Here is a 24817-nt window from a genome sequence, read left to right on the forward strand (position 1 = left end):
AAATGACTCAAAATGACTTGGAAATGAGCTCTGGGTCCATTAAAAGTAAAGTAGGTTTTTTTTCCTTCTCGAGTACAGTTGTCATTTTGGAGGTTTTGTTTCGTCACACCGTTGTACTAAAACCAGTACAAAATGCGGGATATGGGCCCTTTAAAGTCCTGTGTTGTCTTTCTCCAGCGCGGCCACCAGGTGGCGGCACAAAGCTAGTTTTTAACCCGTCCTCTCGTCGGAATAATGGGGGGCTAAAATATCCCACAAAAACTTTCCTGCACTCATTGTCCGTGTCTCACGTCATGGAAAGAGTTGGGTTACTTCGGTGCTGAACGTAAAGGGATATACTCGCCGAAGAGCAGAGAAGAGACCGGGGCCCTGAACTCCAACCCTACAGGCGCGGGAGTGAAAACAGGACGAACAGGGCTCTCTGAGAGAGAAAAGCGGCGTTTTTGTTGGTAAAATGAAGCGGGCTGGTGACGGAGGGAGGCTCGGGTCCCAGGGTGCCTTCACCATGTCTGTGTGCCTTTGTGCTGCTGCTGCTGCTGAGATAATGTTTTGATATCACGCGTGTGTTTGGGAGGCGCAGAGCTTTGTGTTTTTCTCCTTCCTCCTCTGTGGCGACCAGTAAACACTCAGTACAGGAATATTCCCGCAGCACGCTCATCGCTGCGAGCTGTATTCGGTGTTTAAATAGCCGAGCTGAGGATTTGTGTTCGCCTGCTAGACTAGAAACAGGGGAGCTGGATTTAGGCGGCCTTTGGATTTGAAAGTTTCTTGCGAAGACTCCTATTTAAGACCGAATGCTGGATCTGGACCTGTTACTATAACTGGACCTTCACGCATTGAGAATGTGAGGACTTTGGCTTTGAAATATTAAAATGTAGCACTCAGATGAACTGAACTGTTTGAGAAGCATTTGGATCAGTTTGGTGAATAGAAATAGTATTTTTTTTGTTCCACTCAAAAGCTAGAATAGCTTACAGACTGTTACTGTTATATAAGCACAGGCTGTTTTCATTAACATTTAACACTGTAGGCTGCTGTGCCCTCGCCTTTGTATCTCCACATTAGACCCTTTTTGTTACAGGTCACCTGATTGGCACCAAAGACATAACCAGGCTGCCTGCTTTGGGGGTTGTGTCTTTGCAGGCAGGTTGGTTTGTGAACGGACTGCATTTTCAACAGTGTTCAGCGGTATGGAAGGGGACGCTTTTACAGCCAGTAATCAAGTGAAGCTGTGAGTTCTGCTGTGTCTGCTTAGTTTTTGTTTACAGTCATGAGATGAGGTGAATCACTAGAGAGACTAAAGGAAATTGATCTCGTGCCACGCTCTTTGTTTTCGTCTTGCTCTCTGGTATCTGAAGAAGTTAAAATGTCACTGAAAGCCAAAGCACTTTACACATTCCAAAGTGAGAACAAGGAGGAGATCAGCATCCAGGAGAACGAGGAGCTGGTGATTTTTGACGAGAACTCTGTAGACGGCTGGCTGCGGGGGGAGAACAGTCGTGGGGAGAGAGGCCTTTTCCCAGCCTCGTACGTGGAGATCATTCGGCCGCGTTCCAACTCAAACCTGACTGACTGCTCCCTCAGCCCTGCTGGTTCACCAGGCAAGGACTCGCCCTACTTCCTCCACTCCACCAGCTACGACGACGACGATGATGATTGGGATGACTGGGACGATAGCTCTACGGTGGTCGAAGACGAAGACCCTCACAGAGCAGTGGGTGCGAACGGCCATGCTCACCAAACCCCTTACCCCAACCCCAATGTGCATTACCGTGCCAAGCCCCACATGGAGCGCCAGGACAGTATCTCTAGCTCCAGGAAAGGCAGTATGGTGGGCCGGAACCTCAACCGCTTCTCCAGTTTCGTGCGCTCAGGGGTGGAGGCGTTTGTACTTGGTGACGTGCCCATGATGGCCAAGATAGCTGAGTCCTACTGCATAGAAATGGGCCCTCAGGGGCCTCAGTGGAAGGAGAGTCCTCAGCCCTTTTGCTGCTCCATTGAGGACCCCACCAAACAGACCAAGTTCAAAGGCATTAAGACGTACATTTCCTATCGAGTCACTCCCAGTCACACTGGCAGACCCGTGTATCGCCGCTACAAGCACTTTGACTGGCTGTACAACCGCCTGCTGCACAAGTTCACTGTCATCTCTGTGCCCCACTTGCCTGAGAAGCAGGCCACCGGGCGCTTCGAGGAAGACTTCATCGAGAAGAGGAAGAGGCGGCTCATCCTGTGGATGAATCACATGACCAGTCACCCAGTGCTATCTCAGTACGAGGGCTTTGAACATTTCCTCATGTGTGGCGATGACAAGCAGTGGAAGCTGGGCAAGAGGCGGGCGGAGAAGGACGAGATGGTAGGGGCTCATTTCATGCTCACCCTCCACATCCCCAACGAGCATCAGGATCTGCAGGATGTGGAGGAGCGCATCGACTCCTTCAAGGCCTTCGCTAAGAAGATGGACGACAGTGTGATGCAGCTGACACACGTGACCTCCGAGCTCGTCCGCAAACATCTCGGAGGCTTTCGCAAGGAGTTCCAGCGGCTAGGGAACGCGTTCCAGTCCATCAGCCAGGCGTTCATGCTGGACCCCCCATGCAGCTCTGACACCCTGAACAATGCCATCTCGCACACCGGACGGACGTATGAGAACATTGGGGAGATGTTTGCGGAGCAGCCCAAATATGACCTGTTCCACATGCTGGACAAACTATCGCTGTACCAGGGCTTGCTGTCCAATTTCCCAGATATCATTCATTTACAGAAAGGTAATGTGAAATTCAGACGTAAGAGTTATTTCATGAAAAGGTGTTTGTTTATATTGCATATAATTTGTAAAAAAAAAAACAGCACAAAAAAGATTAGGCCATCATTTTAATGGTGATACTTTTGCAAAAGCAAGTGAGTGACAAAGCCTGCCTATGGGGTGGGTGATATGGCACAAATATCACATCACGATCCTGAAAGATATTTCTGTGGTGTTCAGTATGTGTCATGATATTTTGATTTTACAAAACTGCCACTAAAAAACTTGATATGTTGATATTTATTCACAATTTCACATTCCTCACTAAAAAAGACAAACAGGACTAATGCTCTGTTTTTAATCAAGTTTGTCAGTTTTCTTTAAGTACTGACAGTGTCTACGATATGCGCATGAAAGCATATATCTATTATGATAAAATTGATCATGATAATAATAAAATGTCATTATTTTATACGTGGGTTGGCTTTCCTAAAGGCGTGATTGCCATAAGACCACTGTTAAGAAGACTAAAGTGGTAATAATTGCATGTTTTTTACCATTTAACAGTGATCTTTTGGGAAAAGTGCCCCAGATTGCTGATGGGCAGCTTAACACATCTGCAATTTAAATTTTGGGAACTTCTTGAAAGTAAAAACCTCAGGAAAGTGAGATGTCAGTGGAAATGGCATTTTGTGGTGAAGAAGCAGTCCCAGAATGATGAAGAATCTCACGGCTTAGGCCTCTAAGCGACGTGTCATGATGGCATCATAGATAGGCTAAAAGATCTTCCCACATTTATGAGGCATGTGAGGATTAGGGTGTTGATTTGGTGTCGTCAAGTCTGATCTTTTGCTGAATGACTACAGTGCACTAATCTTTCATCTTTCTCTCGCTCTCTACAGCTGTTTTCCAAACTCTGTAATATATAGTAAAAAAAAGAACGCTGCGTTTGCCAACTTGGCGAGTTTGTGCTTGCACAGCAAATTTTTTACAAGTAACTGTTCTGTCTTATGAGCAGTTCAACCCAGTAATCACTGAGGGACTGCAGAGCCATGTTCACAGAGAGAGTGCATTGTTATATTATTTTGCCCCTCAGTTGCCCCGATTGTGAAAGCGCTGCCCTCATTCCCATCCGCGGTATTTGAATATTTGTAGCATTGCCAGATTTCAACAGTCAGCATGTGATGTTTTGTACTGAACTGTTTTTTTTTTGTGAGAGTATTACAGCTACTTCAGTTGATTGGTTTAAGAAAGATTTCTCTGAATTAAGATAGATGAGTGACAAGTCTGAACTTTGGATTTTGTATATTTGGCAAGTTTTGCGTTGGAGTTCAGGCTTATTGAGGGAGTAGTTTCCAGGCCTTTCCTCTGATAAGATGTGACACAGAAGCATCACAAGTATAATGTGGTTCCTATAAAGCATTTTTCCATTGTTCCTCAACCTTCCATTAGGTGCATTGGAATCATATCAGTGTCATAGAGCTGAACAATTTGGAGGAAATATCTAATTGTGATTTTAAATTGTGTAAATGTGATATGAATTGTGATTATTTTCTATTAATATAGATCCAGGCATTTTGTTTTTTTTAGCCAAGAAGACCAGAGTATGCACTTTTCTGGCTTAAGGCTTGAATGCTATGCACGAATTTGCAAGTTAATTGTGGGTGTGTTGTCACGTACACAGCACATGGACGTTTGGTTGTTTTCTGATTGGTCTAACACATTTTCAGGTGGACCACAATATTTGTCTGATTAGGTTAAGCTCCCTATTTAAAACGTAGCAGTGTTGTTCATGATATAGAGTAGAATTCAACTTGTGACTCTTGTGATTTCGCACTTTTTCAAAATGCACATTCAATGTAAAACTGCTTTATCATTCTGCAGTAGAGAATCCACAGGTAATTGCACTGTGGAGATGTATGTTGGCATTAGATTGATGTTTATATTTGCCTCATATTTTAAATCTATGCTGTGCTAAAGTCTGCATTCATAACCCTCTACCAATAAATGTTAGATTATTCTGTCATCCTACACAAGGTAGTTCCAAGCCTACTTGTTAAAGGCTGAATATCATGAAAAAACAGTTTGCCTACTCCTGAAGTATAAAGGCTTGATATAGAATTAAAAACATTGCCAAAGTTTCAGAATGCGCTGTTCATGCTTTAGTAGATGCAGCCCACGTGTGAAAGCTGTAAAAACAGACAATTTTGAATTCATTGTTTCTATGATGCCAAAAAACCTACATCAGTTTAGCCCCACCCATTAACATTAAGGGTATAAGCAGTGTTTCAGCCCAGACTTCTTTTTAATGAGGCACAATACAGGGCAGCCAATTGGAACAGGGCTTATTTACATATATCTGTCTTAAAAGTAAGAAAAATTGGAAAACTGTAATAGAAAGATTAATTTTGACTGTTTTTGGTACAGAATGGATGGAGAAAAGAACAGTATGGAAACTTAAATACAATGGACTTCAGTGGGGGGAATATATATATGGTCCCTTTAATGTATCAGCATTGTAGGATTTATGCATATGTTATGAGTTGCTATGAGTTCTTCTTTTGTGTAGAGTTCTAGCCTTGATATAATCTATGTATTGTTACTCCTCTTAAACATTTACAATGCAACAGTTAAAGACTGGAAAAGTGATCAAGGGAATTCTTATCCAAACTCTGCAAAGCCTGGATTCAGATCCATGCCAGCCTAAGAAGAATAGAATACCATGAATCAAGCGAGGCCTGTACCAGCCTATAATAACCCCATTGTAACAGGTATAATACAAAAGCTCATATTTTAGGGCACAAATGCCAAAGAGGTCACAACAGTAATCATACCTTATGTTCATGCCTATGATTAGTTTCCTGGAAGTCCTGCTCCATGCCACGCTGAAAAAGGACAGAACGAATGAATCACGTTTCACTTATCCTTATGAAACGTGTCTTTTTGCATTTACAGTTGTGGAACTGTATGGTATTTGCTGAAATGGCCTCTCTAGATGGTCTGCTGTTAGTAGGTGAACTACTGGAATCCCAGAGTAAAGCCCTGAGGGTGTGGTGTGGGCCACATATGGGATTGATGAAAGAAGGGCAGGGGAAGAATGGGAGGACCACAAAATATAAAACAGAGACATCTGTGACACTGTTTACCAGCCAGACAGCTTTTCTGACAGTGTGTCAGAGTAACTTGCTGTGTGGATATAGGCTTGATTGTGGCTTATTGGTGGGTGTAATGTTTTTTTTTGAGTGGAAGGAATATCCACGCTGCTGAAGCTGTTGATCATCAGTCTTATGGGTTTTTTCAGTGATTTATGAATTTCTCAGGAATTGTGGGGGTTTTCTGGTCGTGATGGGCTTTGATAACAATGTTGCCTCCATAAAGCAAGCTTTCGGCCCCTGCTTCTTAGAAGCGGACACTCTGTCCATGAGATGCATCTATATTTGTGAGTAGCACAATTGCACCTGCTGGTGTTTCGTTTCCATGAAAGCCAGTCTGGGAGACAATAGAGCAGGCCTGCGCAGCATCTCTGGTGTCAATCTCCCGCTGCTGCAGAAATAGATTGAGCAATGGGAAATCTGAGCCGATATTTCCCTTATCCGCATACACCGTGACCATGCAGCGAACGATCAAAGAGAGCTAATCAACAGAGTTAAAATAACAAATGTTCAAAGGGGAAACAAAAACTGCACTTTGAGCACGCTCACTGGAGTTCTACTACTCAAGCAAGTCCATAGTTGTGAAATCTGTTCTGGAGCTCGGGGAGCCTTGACCTGAAGCTGCAGGTCAGTCTGCAGCCACTGTGAACAAAATGTTTCTAGAGCTGTGAGGCGTGTGTGTGTGGAATGTAAATAGCCGAAGAATGACTGACTTACTTTATTAATCATTTTGTTGTGTTGGGGGTCTTTCATGTTTTGGGGTGTAGTTTAAGTTGTTGCATCATCTTAAATAGACTTGCTTATGTGGTTTCTGACATCTTTTGTCCATGTTTATGAATGTATGTCATACAGTATGTCCTACAGTGTCAGAAACCACAAGTTAGAGATCATTGAGGTATGAGAGTGTATGGTGATTTTAATTGGTGCACAATAGGCTTCCATTACTAGTTAGCTACATTAGACTGTGTTATACTTTCATTGATCCTCCCGGGTTGGCTTAAGTAAGGTAAAGACCACTCTGTGAAAGTGAAAACCTCTGAATTCTAGTGGGGATTCACAATGATACTGGAATTGTAATGTTATCGAAAGATATTTACTTTAAAAAATACTAAAATTGTGCTCTGCTTCTTATTAATTTACTGCTGGAGCCTATCTCGGTGCTCATCAGGGAGAAGGCAGGATATACCCTGGACAAGTTACAGTCTATCGCAGGGCAGTCAGACCTATATATTCTCTCACACACACACACACACACACACACACACACCACCTAGGGCCAATTTAACATCTCCAGTTGGCCTCACTGCATGTCTTTGGACTGTGGGAATAAACTAGAGTACCTGGTAGAAACCCAGACCAACACAGGGACAACATGCAAACTGTTTTGCCTGGCTGAGGAATTGAACCCAATGCTTTATTTCTCTGTAATGCAAATCTTGATGAATTTAGTCCCATTTTTTTACATTTTATCAATGTTTAATTATAGGCATTGGCAATTATATGCACAAAAAATATAGGATATCATCGGCCCAAAATTCCTCATTGGTTTACTTGTAAAATCTAGTCAGTGTATCTACTATTTCTAATTGTGATGTATAGTATAATGTTATGTAGCTCATTTTTACCTCTTTTACATTTTAAATAATTTTATCTAGAGAAATTGGCAGACAGTTTTGCTTGTTTCAGGAAAAGAATGTTTTGATGTAATGCTTGAAACAAGCAGATGTATTTGCCAGTAGAATAAAATGGCAAAACAAGTAAAAATCTTACAGTATGACCATCTCAAAATGAGAAATATTAGATATGTCTGACTTAAGATGACTTCACTTGTTAAATTATCTTTTATGCAGTGTAGCCTTGTAGCTCCAGTGCAAAACTAAGGAAGCAAACTTATATTGGCTGTTGGACTACAGGTTGGTTACTCTTAGTTGCTTTACCCCTGCTAAGGCTGATGAATGTATCAAATGCAGTATCTGTCTCTATAAAGCACAGGCTCTGTGATTGTAGTTGATAAAGCTGTAGTTATTCATAAATAGCCCCTGATTAGCCTGGCAGAGGTGGACATCATTTTGACTCTTGCTCCCACGCGTTCACTGCGCTAATGTGATTTATTCGGGCTTCCTGGCACTGAGGAAGAGAATGCCGAGGCTTTGATGTGGACCAGACACACACACACACAGGCAGACAGACTAGCCTCACTGCCAGAGTTTAGGACGGCCCTGTGCAGCTTTCATTTAGGGAAAGGGGAAATGGAGCTTTGTGTCAAGGGAGGGGACTGGACTGAGAGACTGCCAAATGACCTTTCCATCTGCACAACTCTGGTGGGAAAGGCAGCAAGACAGCAGTGAAAAGCGAGACAGTGCTTTGTTTTTATTTTACGCTCACAGAATAAATAGCCTAGCTATGTTCTGATGCATGCTGAGAGCCCTGATAAGTGCGTGTGTCTGTGTCATAGCTCAGGTTAGCGTGTGTGAAACCTGCACACGTTGTTGAGTAAGTTAGGATGGGATCAGTGTACACCCAGCCCAGAGGCATTCTGTCACAACATGCAGTCCTAGCCTCCTAAGGAATTACAGAGCGAGTGTATACAGCACGTAGTGCGTGTGTAATCTCTACACCACACCTACAGTTTGTTTCTGTTCCAGAATTTTGACCCTGTGTTATTGCAGAGGTTCACTGCTGCATAGCAGATGATCAGGATTCAAAAGCATCTCTTTCTTTAATTGAGCCTAGCTAGTTATTTCATTATAGCGAAGCGGTCGAGACTGACCAGTAATGGTACCTCTTTCCCTTTTGTATTCTTTTGTCTTCAGCTTGAAATCAGTAAAAATCAAGTGCAGGCTGTTTCCACTTCTTTCACTCTTGCATTGCAAGGCTAATGGACGCCTCTGCCACAGCAATAAGCACTGTACAAACTGAATGCCTAAATCGTCACACACTTGCCCCAAACTATGTCAAGCCGTTAATTGCATACTCGGGCCATAATAGAGTATAACCATATCTGCTGAAAAGATGCTCACTCATATAATACGATGGTGTTGTTGCACAGTGAGATTTTCCACTTTAAAGACTTTGAAACCCCCCTTGATAATATATCTTGAAGGTAGGAGGGACTTTTAAAAAGAACAATAGCTTCTGGGTGGATTTTGGGGGGTGGGAATTTATTTGTTTGTCTTATTTCATTAGTTGTTAAATTCAGAAGGAACATTTCTTCTAATGCCGCATCTTTCAGCCGTATAAGTGCAGTAACATCCTTCATATCATCAAAGCGGTAGAGATAATAGACAGCAGTGACTCAAGTGACAACTGTGATTAGCGAAAAGCTAAAGTTAGCAAGATAGGTGGCTATCTAGATATCTTACCTCAGTATTTGTTCTTTTATTGGCTGAATTTTCCACCGAATAGAGATAGAATTGCTGTTTTCTTTGTGATTTTGAGGTGAAAGGTACACTAATGCTTTAATGCTAGCTTGGTAGTATTTATTCATTTATAGATGACTGGCTAGGCTAACAGTGTGGTTGTATGATGTAGTTGTTGATGATGTAGTAAAAGAACACTGATGACCAAAGACAAGAAACAATACAAAGATTTTGTCAAACTGATAAGGCTAAGGACTACAAAGATACACTATAGAAAAAGACAAATGCTAGTTTGGGACCAGAAAGCAAGTAATCTCAAATAGACTTGCTTGTGGGTTTTATGACCATGTATGACACACTGTTATCTGTAGACATGGACAGACCTGCATTGCATAGGTAAAATGTCTGTTTGATTCATCACCTAGTTGCCTCTTTAATCTGAAAACCTCTGTGAGGAATCTTGCATAATGCCCACAGGTAACTCCCCCAGTCTGAACTGGCTGTGGAATATACAGATGAAGCATAATTTGTCTAGTCATGCATTAAATAACAGATGTAGGTCTGAGTCTGACCCAAGCCAGGAAGAATTTGTGTTAAGCTTCAGTGTGTGAGTGGTCGACAGGTAGAGAACAGCTGTGCTCTGTAATCATACCTGTTCCTCTGCATGACTGAGAGGTCACCTGGCTGTAATTGTATAGTTGCAGGGCTGTGTTTTATACCTGGGTGCTTGCTGTACTGTTAAAACTTCAGTATTCATTACAGCACAACCTTTATATCAGCCTTGCCAAGGGTATTTTGATGAAGATAAACAAACATGTTCCACCGGCCTCTAAATCTGTTTGCATTCTCGGACTGTGTGCTGCCCTTGTTGAATTTTTCATTTGCACGCCGCTATTTGCTCACAGATAAATCTTAGTGAAAGATTTGACCGTTTTTCCAGCTCACAGCGAAGAGCCTGACATTCCTCGCAGTGTTTCTACAGCGCACTGCAGGCCTGTTAGACACATTAAAAACACTGCTGACAATTTAATGTCTCTGGCTGCTGCTTCACTCTTCTGCACTAATGCACAGCGTGCAGGAAGAGCGGATAGAGCTGCTGCATGTGATTGGATATTATACACACATGCATAAATGAATGAATGAAATAAATCTCTCTTAGTGTGATTTCAGCTTAAGGCCCTTTTTGTCTGTCATGAGACCAGGCCAAACCAAAAGGAATGCACATTTATCTTTTGTCCTCTCACTTTCTCTCTGCTTCTCTTTCTGTCTTTCCCTCTTTCTTTCTCTCTTTCTTTCTGTTTCTCTCTCTGTGTTCCTCTTTTTCTTTTCTTTCTTTTGCTCTCTCCTTATCTTTCTCTTTTACTGTCTCTCTTTTTCTTTATCTCTCGCTCTTTTTTTCTCCATCTCTTTCGCACTCTCCCCCCTTTTTTTCTCTTTCTTTCACATTTCTCTTTCTCATATATATATATATATGTATATTCTCTCTCTTTAACAGCCCCCCCCACCCCTAATAAAGTTAATTTATACTTTTTTAATCCCACAAACGGGGAAATTCCACCTCCGCATTTAACCCATCCATGAAGTGAAACACCACATACGCACTAGTGAATTAAAAAAAAAAAAAAAACGGGGCAGTGAGCACACTTGACCGGAGTGGTTGGCAGCCCTATCCACAGCACTCGGGGAGCAATTGAGGGTTAGGTGTCTTGCTCAAGGACACCTCAGTCATGGACTGTCGGCACTGGGGATCAAACCGGCCACCTTCCAGTCACAGGGCCCTAACCTCCAGCCCACGACTGCCCAAAGCTGCAGTGCTTGCCTGTATTTTAAATGGCTAGCTCTGTTCTGTCTGCACTCTCTGACCTCAGTGCTAATCACAAGTGATGGGTCACTTACTGTGGCAGGCATGTTAATCAATCAAAGCCTAGTGAAGCAGAGAAGGCCCGTCAGGCTACATTTAGGTCAGATCTCTGATCTGTGCTCTTTATGCAGCTTGTCGGGTCTAATTTTTTACCCCACAGTGTCCCTGTCCTAATATTTCACTGAACCATCATGTAGAACCACTTAGGAAAGCCTGACTTTCTTTTATCAGATATCATAAAGTATAACTGCTTAAGGGTGCTGTCGCTATAGCTTATTTACAGCTTTAACAATGTCTGTGGTTTAATGGTCTGTTTGGAGCAGTTGTGCAACCTCTAAAATCTTAACTGATTGTGGGCACTCCCTCAGACTGGTTTCTGACTGAGGCTGCATGCCGCTCTTAGCCAGTTGGTTTTCCTCTGAGGGAGGAAAAAAAGCGTACAGAGCCGAATGCGCTGTCAGAGATCTAATAGCCTTTCCACCAGAACAAATGGGAAACATACATCTCTGTAGGAAACAAACTCAGACACACATTGATGACAGACTCTATGCACTGAACAGTGTTCGCTCTGCCCAACGGCACAAGTCACCACACTTCCATTATGATTTTCTGCCTGTGTTATGATTTACACTCCGAATGAATTTTATATCCGAATGAATTTTATATGCAAGTGTCCTTTCTTTCTTTCTTTCTTTCTTTCTTTCTTTCTTTCTTTCTTTCTTTCTTTCTTTCTTTCTCGCTCTCTCTCTCGCTCTCTCTCTTCTTTCTTTTTAATTTATTTCCTGTACTTTCTCTCTCTTTTTCTTTCTTTCTTTCTTGTAATTTTTCTTTCTTGTTCACTCTCTCTCTCTCTCTCTCTCTCTCTCTCTCTCTCTCTCTCTCTCTCTCTGTATCTCTCTCTCTGTATCTCTCTCTCTCTCTCTCTCTCTCTGTATCTCTCTCTCTCTCTGTATCTCTCTCTATATTTCTTTTTTCTCTCTGTATCTCTCTCTTTCTCTCTCTGTATCTCTCTCTCTTTCTTTCTTTTTGATTTACTTCCTGTACTTTCTCTTTCTTTCTTTCTTTCTTTCTTGTACTTTTTCTTTCTTGTTCGTTCTCTCTCTCTCTCTCTCTCTCTCTCTCTCTCTCTCTCTCTCTCTCTCTCTCTCTCTCTCTCTCTCTCTTTTTTTTTTTCCTCTCTCTCTTCTTTCTTTCCTGTACTTCTCTCTCTTTCTTTCTTTTTGATTTATTTCCTGTACTTTCACTTTCTTTCTTTCTTTCTTGTACTTTTTCTTTCTTGTTCTCTCTCTCTCTCTCTCTCTCTCTCTCTCTCTCTCTCTCTCTCTCCCTCTCCCTCTCCCTCTCCCCCCTTTCTTTCCTGTAGTTCTCTTTTTCTTTCCTATTTCTTTCTTTTATTTCCTGTACCCCTCTCTCTCTCTTCATTCTTTCTTGTACCTTTCTTTCTTTTATTTCCTGTACTTCTCTCTCTTTCTTTCTCTCTTTTTTAAAATAAGAAGAGTATAATTTTCTCTCCCTTTAAGGCCCTGACTTGGGTTTGTTTTTTTTCTGAGCAGCTCAAGAACCAGCATGCTGAGTGATGACTATCAGATGAGCTGTCTAACCGATGTGCTCTCAGATTATTTTAATCTGCGTTATCTTCTGCTGTTGTATTTGTGTCTCTTATTCTGCATCTTCTCTTGAACCATGCAAAACATTTAATGTCAGTTTCCCAGATGGAGATTAAGCCTAGTTCTGGACTACACAGGGTTCTGAATGGACTTTCTCCATTGAAAGGAAAGTGTAGTCCAGGATTAGACTTGATCCCTGTCTGGGAAACTGGCCCTTAGACTTTGGAAACTTGGAATTGTCCATGTCATCTATTTTAAATACAGTTGGATGAGAATTTCAGAAATTTACTTGAGCTCAACTTAGGTCAGCTTTACACAGTGAGACTTTCATAGAGCCCAACATAATTTTATGCAGTTCAAAAATTGCAACTACTCCAGTAGTTATCAGGAGTTGTAGTTAGCATATTTTATCTATCATAGACCTCGTTAATATTAGAGGAATTTCACAATTTCTTCAGTATTTCTGCATAGTTATATAAACAGAGTCTTTTAGAGTGGTTTGAGTTTCTGTTCTGCAGAAACTTACCATTTCAGAATTGCTCACAAGCTTTGTCCGAGAAAGTTCTCACACGAAATGGTTACAGATATGTTGCAAGGTGCCCAAGACATTGTTCTGTGATAGTTTAGCGATAAGCTTTTGGTCTAAAACCATGTATTTTAAATGCGTTCATGGTGGAGAGGTACATGCAGGCTGTTGTAAGACAAAATAGTCCCATAAAAAGCCCTTTTTTCCTAAGTGAACTATCATTTTACCATGATCAGTATTACATGTAAAAAAGAAAAATCAGAACACACGTGTAGAATCACTGGTGATTTTGATGGTAGATAAAATGGCTACATTTGTACTGTAGGCAACCCCTGTTTCCCATCACCACCATCGTAAAGAAATCAGAGTTGATAAGGTGTTCTACAATGCAGCATTTCTCACCAAACCATTCGTAATGGCCTGTTATCTGCTCACAAGGTGAGAGCCATTTACATCTGAAGGTCTCAAATGTGTGTCTTGTGACCACTTATGATGTGATTGCACATATTTACTGCGTCAGTCCCTTGCTGCATTTGTTGTCAGATGAAAAATGATTGCTAGTTCTTGTTCGTGTACATGTACAGGCTGTTACAAATGTTTGGAGTGCATGGATTGCTAACACAACTTGTAAACAAACAGGAGGGGAGACAAAGAAAAGCTGTACAGCTGTTTTTGTTTCTGCTTTGATGACGCAGTTGATTGGGCAATCATTCCTTACGGTCAGGGACACGTAAGGACGCTAACTGTTTATCTGGGACATATTTGTCCCTGGCCTCCTCCGAGGGTGGTTTGAGCGATCGGCTAGCAGTGTATTGGCCCTCATTCTCACCTGTCCAATTATGATAGGATCACCTAAGATGCATGTTAATGGAAGGTATAACTGGGGTCTTACTGTGCATAATATAGATCACGATATAGCAGGCTATATAGGAAGAACAGGCCCAAACAGCAATTTGAATGGCTGTCATGTTAAGATTTGCAGTCTAGCTAATATGTCTGGTTACCAGCAAATAAGCAGTGTTTTTTTTCTGTTTTACTTTATTTCAACATAAAAGAAAGATATGGCTGTGTTCTTTTACACACACTTATAAGGGTTACAGCTAGAGTACCAAGTCAGGGATAGTCGCTGCCCCACTAGCTGTATAAAACTTGATTATAGACTTCTGAACTTTGTTTTGGTTTGTTCATGGAATCAGTTGCAGAAAATAAATGTATGGGTTATTTATGACCTCATGCAAAAGGCTGTTTCACAAGGTTTATATGTTTATCTGCAGTGACAGAGTTCCAAACAAACTTTGAGTTGCATGAGGCTTTACATCGTGCAACTCAAGTAACATTGAATGTGCTAGTAAGCAAGTAAGGTTGCATGAAAGTTTCACGTTGTTATGTCAGGCGTACAGGGGTTAAATTTGGGATTGTAGGCCAGGTGTTAGTCCACAGCCACACTGTTCTTCAAAGAAAAATGAAAGGGGATTCGTAAGCTGTTTGAGATGGCAGAAAGATCTGTGGAATGTTAAACTCAGCCAGCCATAATGAATCCAGCGTGCCCTGAACTGTACAAATTCTCAGAAATCAGAGGAACTGTTCTCTTTGTGTGTAGTAGCTGGTGTGAGCTGGTTGTTTGGTTATCTGCACCACCTTACAAATATGCAGTTTAATTGATCAAACCCAAAGTCTCGCTGGTGATGCAGTTACAGAATTTGTCCCATTTAACTCATTCAAATTTGCCCCCAGAGTAGGACACATGGATGTCCATGTGGCTGTAGTAAAAAGGATCAGTATGTGCTGAATGGGCTTCCTTTGTGCTACAATGTTTTCTATTAGTGTATAAAAGGAACACAATGCTGCCTTTTTTGCTTAAGGCCCTACAATAGTTTGCATTCAGAATATAGTTTGAATTGATAAGCACTTTTTTATTGGTTCAATTGGAGTTTAATGGAGAAGAGTACATTTGAAGGAAAACTCTGGCAAGCAGAATGAAAAATCGAACCATTGCTGCATCTGAAAACAGTCGACTTGAATCCTTCTGTGGTGCCTCAGTAGTGTGTAGAGCAGGTATGTCAAATTGGGGACCTTCCAGGCCAAAATGCTGTGGGGATGAGCATTCGCCACCGTTTACCGTTCTGAATTCAGCTCATAAAGGCCTTGCTAATTAGCTGATGAGTGGAGTCAGGTGTGTTTAATGAGACAGCGTGCTGAAGTCTGCAGTGTTTTGGCCCACAAGGACTGGAGCTTGACACACGCTCTGGAGCAGTTTTCTGGTGTAAAGATTAGGAAAACCACCTTCGATGTATCTTGAATGTATGAGGGACTTTTGAAAGACTACAAGTTTGGGGTGGACTGTTTTGAATGTTCTGGTGAATGCAGAAGCTACCCATGTAGCTAACAACAATGCAAGATAGTTAAATAACTCATTGTGGTCATTTAACCTCATGTATTCATAGGATTTTTACATAGGCTTAATATTCAGTAACTTGGACTACAACACAAATTGGCCAAGTTATTGTTGAATTGAGAATGGAAAAAAAAATTTAAATTGTAAGATTTAAAGGGATAATTGTGTTAACTGTCTTCGGTAGCTGCCACAGATGCATGTAGCAAGGTACCTGACTAATTGGATGCTTAGCCCTAGTTTGGCTGCCATGTCCATTTTGTGCTGAATACAGAAGGAACTGCGTTTTCTTTATGATTTAGTTTGATAACCAGTGTCAGAGTTAAACTAATGTTAGCTTGATTGTATGTATTAGCTTACAAATCAATAGCTAGGCTAGCAGTCTGAATTGCTTGACACCACATGGCTTGCTAATGGATGCAGGATGTATTTGTGTAATCCATGCTGGGTATTGCAGTAGGAAATCACTGATGAATGTAAACGATAAAATATTAGGAAACTGATGAGGCAGAGAAACATAGTGCTGTGCTACAGGACATTGCCTAGCATGATAAATTACATATTAATCTCTATTATGCCAGCATGCACCTTTAAAAGACAGAAATATGTGCTTTTTTGCATTGAGCTGTAAGGGTTAAAGCTGGAGTATTGAATCAGGGATGAACCCTGCCCTGCTAGCAATAGAGAACTCGATTATAGACTTCTGATGTTTGGTTTGTGGGATTGGCTCTCAGCTGTGTTGTGGCTTTTGCCAATTACATTATGGAACAATAGGGTGAAACTGGGAAGTAACATTGTGACCTCTCTGTGTGTGTGTGAGAGAGAGAGATGGAGAGCAGTACACTGCTGTGCTTGGCACGAACAGTTGTTTCACTTGTTCTGCCTTTCTTTAGCACTGCTGTAGTGTCGGTTGAGAACTCAGCTCCGAGGCTTATTCTGCACACAATTATACCACACTGTTCTAGATCAGCCTCAGAAGTACTGGTGCTGTACTAGTCCAAAACCTGTCTGCAGAAGAATGGCAGTTATCAACACCTACCCATGCAGAGAGATCTGATATCTCTCCTGCTTCAGCCAGTCAGTGCACGTCTTTTATCCAGAGAGCTGAATAGAATTTACTCTCTATTATTTCTCTATAGAGGGGTTAAATGTGGATTGCATTAAATGATGATAGAGAATTGACTGACTGACTGAAAAAAGTCTCTTGACTGTGGGACACACACACACGCACGCACGCACAGCATGTATTCTCACACACACACAAACACAGATTTCAGAGTCTAACTTCCTGTTTCAGATTACAGACCAAACACTACACTGGAATTAATCTCTCTCTCTCTCTCTCTCTCTCTCTCTCTCTCTCTCTCTCTCTCTCTCTCTCTCTCTCTCTCTCTCTCTGTCTGTCTGTCTGTCTGTCTGTCTGTCTGTCTGTCTGTCTGTCTGTCTGTCTGTCTGTCTGTCTGTCTGTCTGTCTCTCTCTGTCTCTCTGTCTCTCCCCCCTACTCACACATGGTGAATTAAATAATAATTAGTTCTTGCTCCATGTCCAAGAAGTTAAACTAGTTTGATTCAGACTAAATCAAAGCACAATAGAAAGTCAGGGGGAAAAACAGCAGTCCAAATTTCACAGACACTTCAAATCAGTCTCTGCCATGCTCTGTTTTTACAGAGTACACACTCCAGGCCAGTGGACGTTTCAGTGGCCGTCTACCCTGAGGGTAGTTTTCTTTATCTGCATGGTCTTGCATTTTCTACCAAGAGCTACATATTGCCTAATGCTTATTGAAGTCCTGCAAGTCCAGTTAAACAAGCCTCTGTGTGATCACTCTGTTTCCCTCCAGCTCTCCTGACCTCATAAGACTTACACAGAGCAGGACATTGTGTGACATGCTGCCCCTGCCCTGCATGATTGTGTTTTGTCTTTCATTCTCTGGTGATACGAAGCAACACCTCATGTGGAAAACAGAATGAATTGACTTTGGCCACAGATATACACAGAGAGAACACACAGCGGTGTTGCCCTCTTAAACCCTGTTTGCTTACTTGTCTGATGTCCAGCTGAGCCGTGTGTTAATGATGGCACTAGTGATAGGAACCTGATAATGAATGCTGTGTATTGCCAACCAGCTCATGATATGAAACTCATTGTGATACATGTTACAGTTCACTATATCACCATGAATCACCCTGTCAGTTACTAGCACCCTGCTACATAACATTGCCATTATCATGCCATAAACATATTGTAGCAGATGTCACATACTGTCATGAGTTGTCATGACCAGTGACAAAAGTGTTGTTGCAGATAATTGGCATGATGTATGTCATGGTGTTTGATGTCATGATGACTTACTAGAGTGCACTTGGAATACAAAATGATCATGTAACACAAGCTGTAATGACAATTACTGGTAATGATAACATGACACTGTTATATTACTCAATATAATCTGTTATGACATGTTCATGGCAGTGTTAGGAAGCAGGGTTCATGTCAAGTCAGAGACAACCCTACAAACAACCACCAAGTCAAATGAAAATTGGTGAAAAAGCAGGAGTTTCCAAAACTGGAAAAATTATTAAATGATGCAGTGAAAATGGGACTCAGGTCTCAGACCAGACCTCAGCATCAATGAATGTGTTTGGGATTATTTGGATTGTGTAAAGTAAAAAATGCAAGCAACTTCTAAGACTGAACTTAGACTTAGTGGAAACACATCCCCACACGTTTATGAAAACTGGATGAACGTCTTCCTAAAAGAATGGAAGCTGTAATAAAGACAAATTTTGGACACATTAAACACTGAAGTTATATAGTTTATATATTTACATTGAGTTTATATATTTATTTGAGATATTTAGTTGTCGAGGCGTCTGTGTAATTTTCTGAAATGCAGTTTTAAAAAATGAACTGTGCAGCATGTGCAAAGCATGCTGAGAGGAACAGCTTTTCTTTTCTGTTCAGTATTAGTTCTGCATTAGAGGGGAGGAAGTGGGTGGGTTTCTTGTTGCTACCTGTTGTTCAGTCTAGCTGTTTCACCTTCTTTTTCACTGCAGCCAGGACATGTAGGATCCTGTTAAAATAAAATAAATAAATAAATTTAAAAAATGCCACGCATCCTTTCTCAACAGAAAACCATCCAAATTATGTTCCCCTTAAGTGACCGAATATTTTCACTGAGCTGCAGGACATTGTGTTAGCTCTCCAGCATAACCCCCTATAGCATAGATGCTTTGAAATGCCTCATATTTTACTTTAATTATTATTCACTTATTCATTGAAACAAGCATAGAATTTCTGTTGAAAGTGTGGATTCTAAGCTTTCAATCAATATCACTTTTTTAGTGAGTTTTTAGTAGAGGAGATGTTTTGTTATGACTTACAGTCTTGGTTTGTGGAAAGAAGCTCCATCCTTTATGTTATGCAGATGTTTTCTTTTGTCATTTTCACATTGGCAAACAAAGCTGTTGGAAGTGCAGAATTGGTTCTGCTGATCTAGAATGTAACGTGAATATAAATGTAATTCATTATGTAAATATATTATTTGCAGTTTGCAGGCAGTTGTTTTTGCCATTTAATAGGCATCCAGTGCACTTCAAGTTTCTAAACAATGTCTTTTGACTTTGTACTCAAATATGAATAAAAAATGTTTTCAGCTTTTATTTGAAGCATGTGATTGTTGTGGTTGGAAAACTCTTCAACTCTCCAAGATTACAGTACTCCCTCATTTTTTTAAATGGCATTCAAGTCAGGAGACCTTTCCTTTTTTATTTATTTTTTTTATTTTTAAGAGAAACCAGTCATGAGTTATTTTGGCTGTATGTTTGGGATTCTTGTGTTGGTAAAGCATCCATCTGCTCCCCAGATTTTGTTTCTTGCCCAATGATATTAAGTTCTCCTCTAATATGTCCCAGTACATCAAAATATTCATGTTTCGTTTAATGACGTATATTGACGTATAGTACCATTTGCAGAGGAGCATCCAAAATCATGATGCTTGCACCACCATACTTCATTTCTCTTCACAACCCTTCTTTCTCTATACATGCTAGCTTTATCATTACTGAAAACTCCTATTTTTGTCTTGTCTGACTAGAGTACATTGTTCCAAAAGAGTTTTGAAAGCTTGGCTGCAAATTTTAGGTGTGTAAATCTGTACAGAGGAGTTTTGTTTGGGATGTAGGAACAGAGATGATAGCAGTGTAATTTATTGCTTATTGTGCAACTCTGGCTAACTGTTGTTAAAGCTGTTTTCAAGTTGCTCTGCAACTCTGAGAGAAGTTTTGCATGGTGCATCTGTCCTGTCCTTGAATTCCCATGAACTTTCCAAATGTATATTAGTGAATTGTTTAAGCTCTTTGCCAGGTTTCTGTAGCTTTTTCCATGCAAGTGTTGTTTAATAATGTTGTCATTGAGAAATTTATTAAGCTCCTTCACCTACGCCATGATTATTTATATACATTTTCCATTCGGTTTAATTTTTTAAATATATCCATATTCATGCTCATGAATACCTTCTGTCAGTATATTTGTTTTTACTCACTTTATGTAAATAGAATTAAATATTTATGCGGTTTACGTTGAATATATAACAAAATGGCAATAATAGTGCTAGGCATCGAAGGGTTAACAGATGCATGTCTGACCATACTCTGTCCACCGCAGGTGCGTTTGCGAAGGTAAAGGAATCACAACGTATGAGTGACGAGGGGAAGATGGATCAGGAAGAGGCGGACGGCATTCGGAAGCGCTGCAGGACAGTGGGCTTCGCGTTGCAGGCAGAGATGAACCACTTCCACCACCGCAGGGAGGTGGACTTTAAAGAGATGATGCAGGCCTACCTCCGCCAGCAGATCGCCTTCTACCAGCGTGTGGGCCAGCAGCTGGAGAGGACCCTCCACATGTACGACAACCTCTAGAGTATGAGCCAGCCATTGGAAACAATATTAGCCTGCAGGAACATCATTAACCCGCGTGGAGAGCTTGTCCTGCTTGTACGCAGAGCCGCTTAATCTCTCTATATCTTGAAGGTTTACAAAGATGCCCCACACCTTAGAGACAACACATGAATTCAGTCATTTCAAGTCATTAGGTCGATGGCTTTTACAGAGATGGTTGGACTGAATATGTTGTGGACATGAATATGGTCAGATTTTTAGAGAAAATCAGAGCACTAGCTCATGCACTTAAAAATGTCACTTTCTTGGCTGCCTTTCATAGCCAACACACAGAATTCCAGGGACTCGCACAGCTCACATTGCCTTGATGGAAAAATATCCTTGTAATTGTATCTATCATCTTATATTGTTAGATATTCCATTTAATTTAAGCATATTTGCTAAGTAAAGTAAGTCCTTATGTCATGTCATAATTTGTTCTTTTGACCAGTTGTGACCTCTCTGACTCAGGTTGAGTAGCTTTTCTTGAGCAAGGTCTCGATGCAAGCCATTATCGTCCATTAGTGACGTCTTTATTGATCAAGCTCTGCAGGTGCCAGAGCCACATGAATGAAAACTGTGCTCTCTTTCAGACTAAACAGATCTAGAATTAGCTTAGCCAATGTCTGATGATTGGGACATTTGCAAGTGCTTAAAAACTTTAAATAATACTAGAAGTTTACTTTTATTATCTTTTTTTTCCCCCCAGACAGCAGACTAACATTTGGTTGCCTTGCCTATTTCTGGCTACCATGTCTACCAGTTAAATATGTCTTGGAACATTCCAGTAGCACTAGCATTTCAGTTAACCCAGTATGGGAAATATTCTGAGAGCACAGCACCTCCAAATTTCCGAATAAATATTTAACAGCAATACATTTACAAATGCTGACACTCCAAGAGAGATTTTATGAATGCAGCCTGTATTTGTTGGAAAGTTGAGATTTTTGTTTTTGGAGCATGACAAACACAAAAGGGACTCCCACCCAATTACTTCTTTTTAAGAAGTACCTGAGGGGAATGCCACTTTCAGTGGTATGTTTTTTGGTCAACAGATAAGAATAGATTAGGTTTTTTTTTTTTTTTCCCCCCACTTAGAATTTATTGGAGAGTGGATAGGGTTAGTGTTCTTCTTAGTGCTAGATGGTGTAGTTCTTCTGTTTTTCAGAAATGTGAGTTCATGAATTCATGTTTGACACATTGCAAAAAACGTCAGATTCATGAAAATGGTCAGTGATTCAGGCTAGAGATGAGGGTAGCTTTTGTAGTATTTTTCTATGTACAACTTTTAACATCCATGTCATTTTTATGAGTTTTGACACAATTTACAATTTACTGTCATTTGCACATTTCTGTACTGTTCTGACGATGGTTGAGGATCTCTGAACTTTTTGGTTTGAACAGATCCCCTCACTCAAACACAAGAGCTAACAAGTTAACTTGTGCTCCTGTAAAAAGGAACACTTTTAACAGTGCATCAAGAATGCTACTGCTAAAAGATTGAGGCTATACATTTAGAGTGCTTTCATACCTACCTTGTTTGGTAAAGACCTGTCAAACCTTTTCTTTAGTGCAGTTCTTTTTGACACGTGTGAACATCTGTACTCGGGTTTGCACCAGACAACTGAGCTGTGGTCCACCAAAAATAACGCTTCCAGGCGAAGTCTGGTTTAGTTCCCCTGCGTTTGGGAATGCGTTTTTATGTTTGACAACACCAAAGTAGAGAAGTCCACATCAGAACATGCTTTCCTCTTTTTCTAGCAGCATATTAGCTCTGTACATGTCTATAGAAACCGTTTTATCATCTGACTTTTGAAAGACACTCATATCATTCTTTCAGCACAAGCTGCTGATGACAGAAAACAAGCAATAAAATAATAGTCAAGTAATGCATTTGATTTTGGCTCATGGATTGCAGAACATATGTTTGGCATCAGCAACCTCATTGGTTAACTGGCAAACCAGTCATGAACCAGGTTTAAATGAAGGCACATGTAAAAGTAACAGAGCAACTATTTGCAACTTTAGCTGTTGTTAAACCAACCGAGCCAAATGGGAAAAAAAATACAGTGAGGCAAAAACCCGAATTTTGCTGCAAAATTTAGGAAGATGGGTGTGAAAACAGCTTTTTTAAAATAACCAGTTTCACCAGTACCTATTGTGGTGGCCATGGTGCTGTGTCTACAGTTACTATAAACAGAGCTGGTTTCCGCTTTCATTTCAGGGTCTGAGTCCCTATACATGCTTTTTGTTATGGAGACAGCATGCTGGATGACTGGTAATGACCAAACTCTTAGCTATGAATGTTAACCAATGATTTTCCATTCCAGTGTGTCAGTGATCATAGTCTCTTGTGTGAGAGGTAGCAATCTTCATAGATATGACGGTAATGCAGTTTAAGCATCAAAATGCTCATAGTAGTTAATACATTCTTTCATGCAAAGAATCATCCATTCATGTAATGTTCAGATTTGCATGGAGTTCTAGTTCCAATAAGAAGTTCCAGCATTTTGATCCCAGCTGTTTATTTGATTTGCAGAGGAATGACACGTACAGTAGTTAATGGAAAGCAGTGCGATCTGTTGGGGGATTTCTTTACTGGCAATCCAGGCAGATAAACAAATCCCTCTGGAAACCGAAGGCCATGGAGTGGAGACAGGTCATGAGTCAGCGCTGACTCTGTCCACTTGGCCATTGCATGCACATTTTTTTAATACAGCTGATTTCAGGGTAATGGAAAAGAGACCCCTCTCTTTTCAAGCTCTGCAATTGCTGACAGACCAAAGTGTTACTAGTTGTATCTTGACTCAAATAAACAAAGAACTCTTCTTCCTTTTTGTACAGTTTGAGACAGGGTGTAGTTTGGCTCTTATAATGCTGAAGATGGGACGGGTTGTGGAAAAGACTGATTTAGATGAGAGGCCAGAGAGAAGGATAAAAGCCCATAGGACTGACTGCAATGGACTCCACTGCTTGCTGTTGATTGACCTTGTAGAAAGAAAGACAGGAATGTATCAAAGCCACGTTAAGTAAGGGGGACCACAGGCTTCACACGGGTGAATCGGACTCTGAAAGGACGTGTGAGTTTGTTTAGTAAAATATGTGTGATTACTCTCTGTTAGGGGAAAGCTGGAAAAAAGAGCATTGTTTTCCACTGCAGTCATGCGCTGAATGTCTTAATAAAGAGATAATCCAAAAGTGCATTTGTTCACATTTTTTTTCCACATTTGACTATAAACCATGCTTCAACTACCAAAGCACGCTGTCACTGCACTCTGGAGCAGTGGAAACATATTCTGTGGAGTGACGAATCGTTCTTCTCTCTGATGTCGCGTGCCTGACTGCATTGTGCCAAGTGTAAAGTTTGGTCGAGGAGGGATAATGCTACGGGGCTGTTTTTTAGGGGTTGGCTTAGGCCCCTTGGTTCCAGTGAAGGGAAATCTTAATACCTCAGCAGACCAAGACAATTGTATGCTTTCAACTTTGTAGGAACAGTTTAGGGAGGGTTGTTTACTGTTCTAGTATGACTGAGCCCCAGTCCACAAGCAAGGTCTATAAAGGTATGGCTGGGTCAGTTTGGTGTGGAAGAACTTGACTGGCCCTCACTTAGCCCTGATCTCAACCTCATCCAACACCTTTGGGATGAACTAGAATGGAGACTGTGAGCCAGGCCCTCTCGTAAAACATCAGTGTCTGACCTCACAAATGCTCTTCTGGACGAATGGGCAAAAAATCATACAGACATTCTCCAAAATCTAGAAGCATCCCAGAAGAGTGGAAGCAGTTATAACTGCTAAGGGGGGACCAACTGTAATAAAGCCCGTCTAGGTGTAATGTGTAAGTGTCCCAATACTTTTGTCAATGTAGTGTATGTATGTGTAATACAGTATTTACTGCGTCCTATCTATCACAAATTCCATTATTTTCAAGAGACATGCTTTCAGTTTTTCAAGGAAATCTGTAGTGATCCAAACTTCCAAAGTTGACCAAGTTTAGTCTTAGAAGTTGGCTGCATTTTCTGCTTTTTATAATCCATGTAGTCCCAAACATGAAATTAATTAGATGTCTGGACTCTGAGGTTGTCAGTCCATTGTTCTCAGAATACAAGCAGCTTCTTTGACTTTGATTTCCTTTTTTCAGTAACAGTTTCTAGGCTGTTACACATCCTTTCAGACTCAGTGTTGAGTTCTCAAAGTGGAAGGATGGACAGAAACACGTGAATTTTTTTCAGATCTG

The 24817-nt window shown here is 40.9% G+C and overlaps 1 protein-coding gene across 2 annotated transcripts; it reads left to right on the forward strand.

Annotated features, from left to right (window-relative positions):
• Positions 1-244: 244 nt before the first annotated feature.
• Positions 245-23782, forward strand: snx33 (sorting nexin 33). 2 transcript variants are annotated; one of them, XM_017714970.2, is made up of 3 exons: positions 245-844; positions 1082-2768; positions 20310-23782. In XM_017714970.2, exons 2-3 carry the CDS (start codon positions 1367-1369, stop codon positions 20561-20563), a joined length of 1656 nt encoding a protein of 551 aa, XP_017570459.1. In that variant the 5' UTR covers positions 245-844; positions 1082-1366; the 3' UTR covers positions 20564-23782. The 2 variants fall into 2 exon arrangements, with proteins under 2 accessions (XP_017570459.1, XP_017570458.1); XM_017714969.2 differs by having other exon boundaries at positions 245-2768.
• The last annotated feature ends 1035 nt before the right edge of the window (positions 23783-24817 follow it).

This window comes from Pygocentrus nattereri, chromosome 11 (assembly GCF_015220715.1).
Source record: "Pygocentrus nattereri isolate fPygNat1 chromosome 11, fPygNat1.pri, whole genome shotgun sequence".
NCBI classification, from domain to species: Eukaryota; Metazoa; Chordata; class Actinopteri; order Characiformes; family Serrasalmidae; genus Pygocentrus; species Pygocentrus nattereri.

What these genes read in the sequence shown, in the direction of transcription:
- snx33 (XM_017714969.2), top strand. Translation starts at nt 1,367, where the DNA reads ATGTCACTGAAAGCCAAAGCACTTTACACATTCCAAAGTGAGAACAAG. An exon ending in TATCATTCATTTACAGAAAG is followed by an intron (nt 2,769 to 20,309) that starts GTAATGTGAAAT and finishes TGTCCACCGCAG; the next exon opens with GTGCGTTTGCGAAGGTAAAG.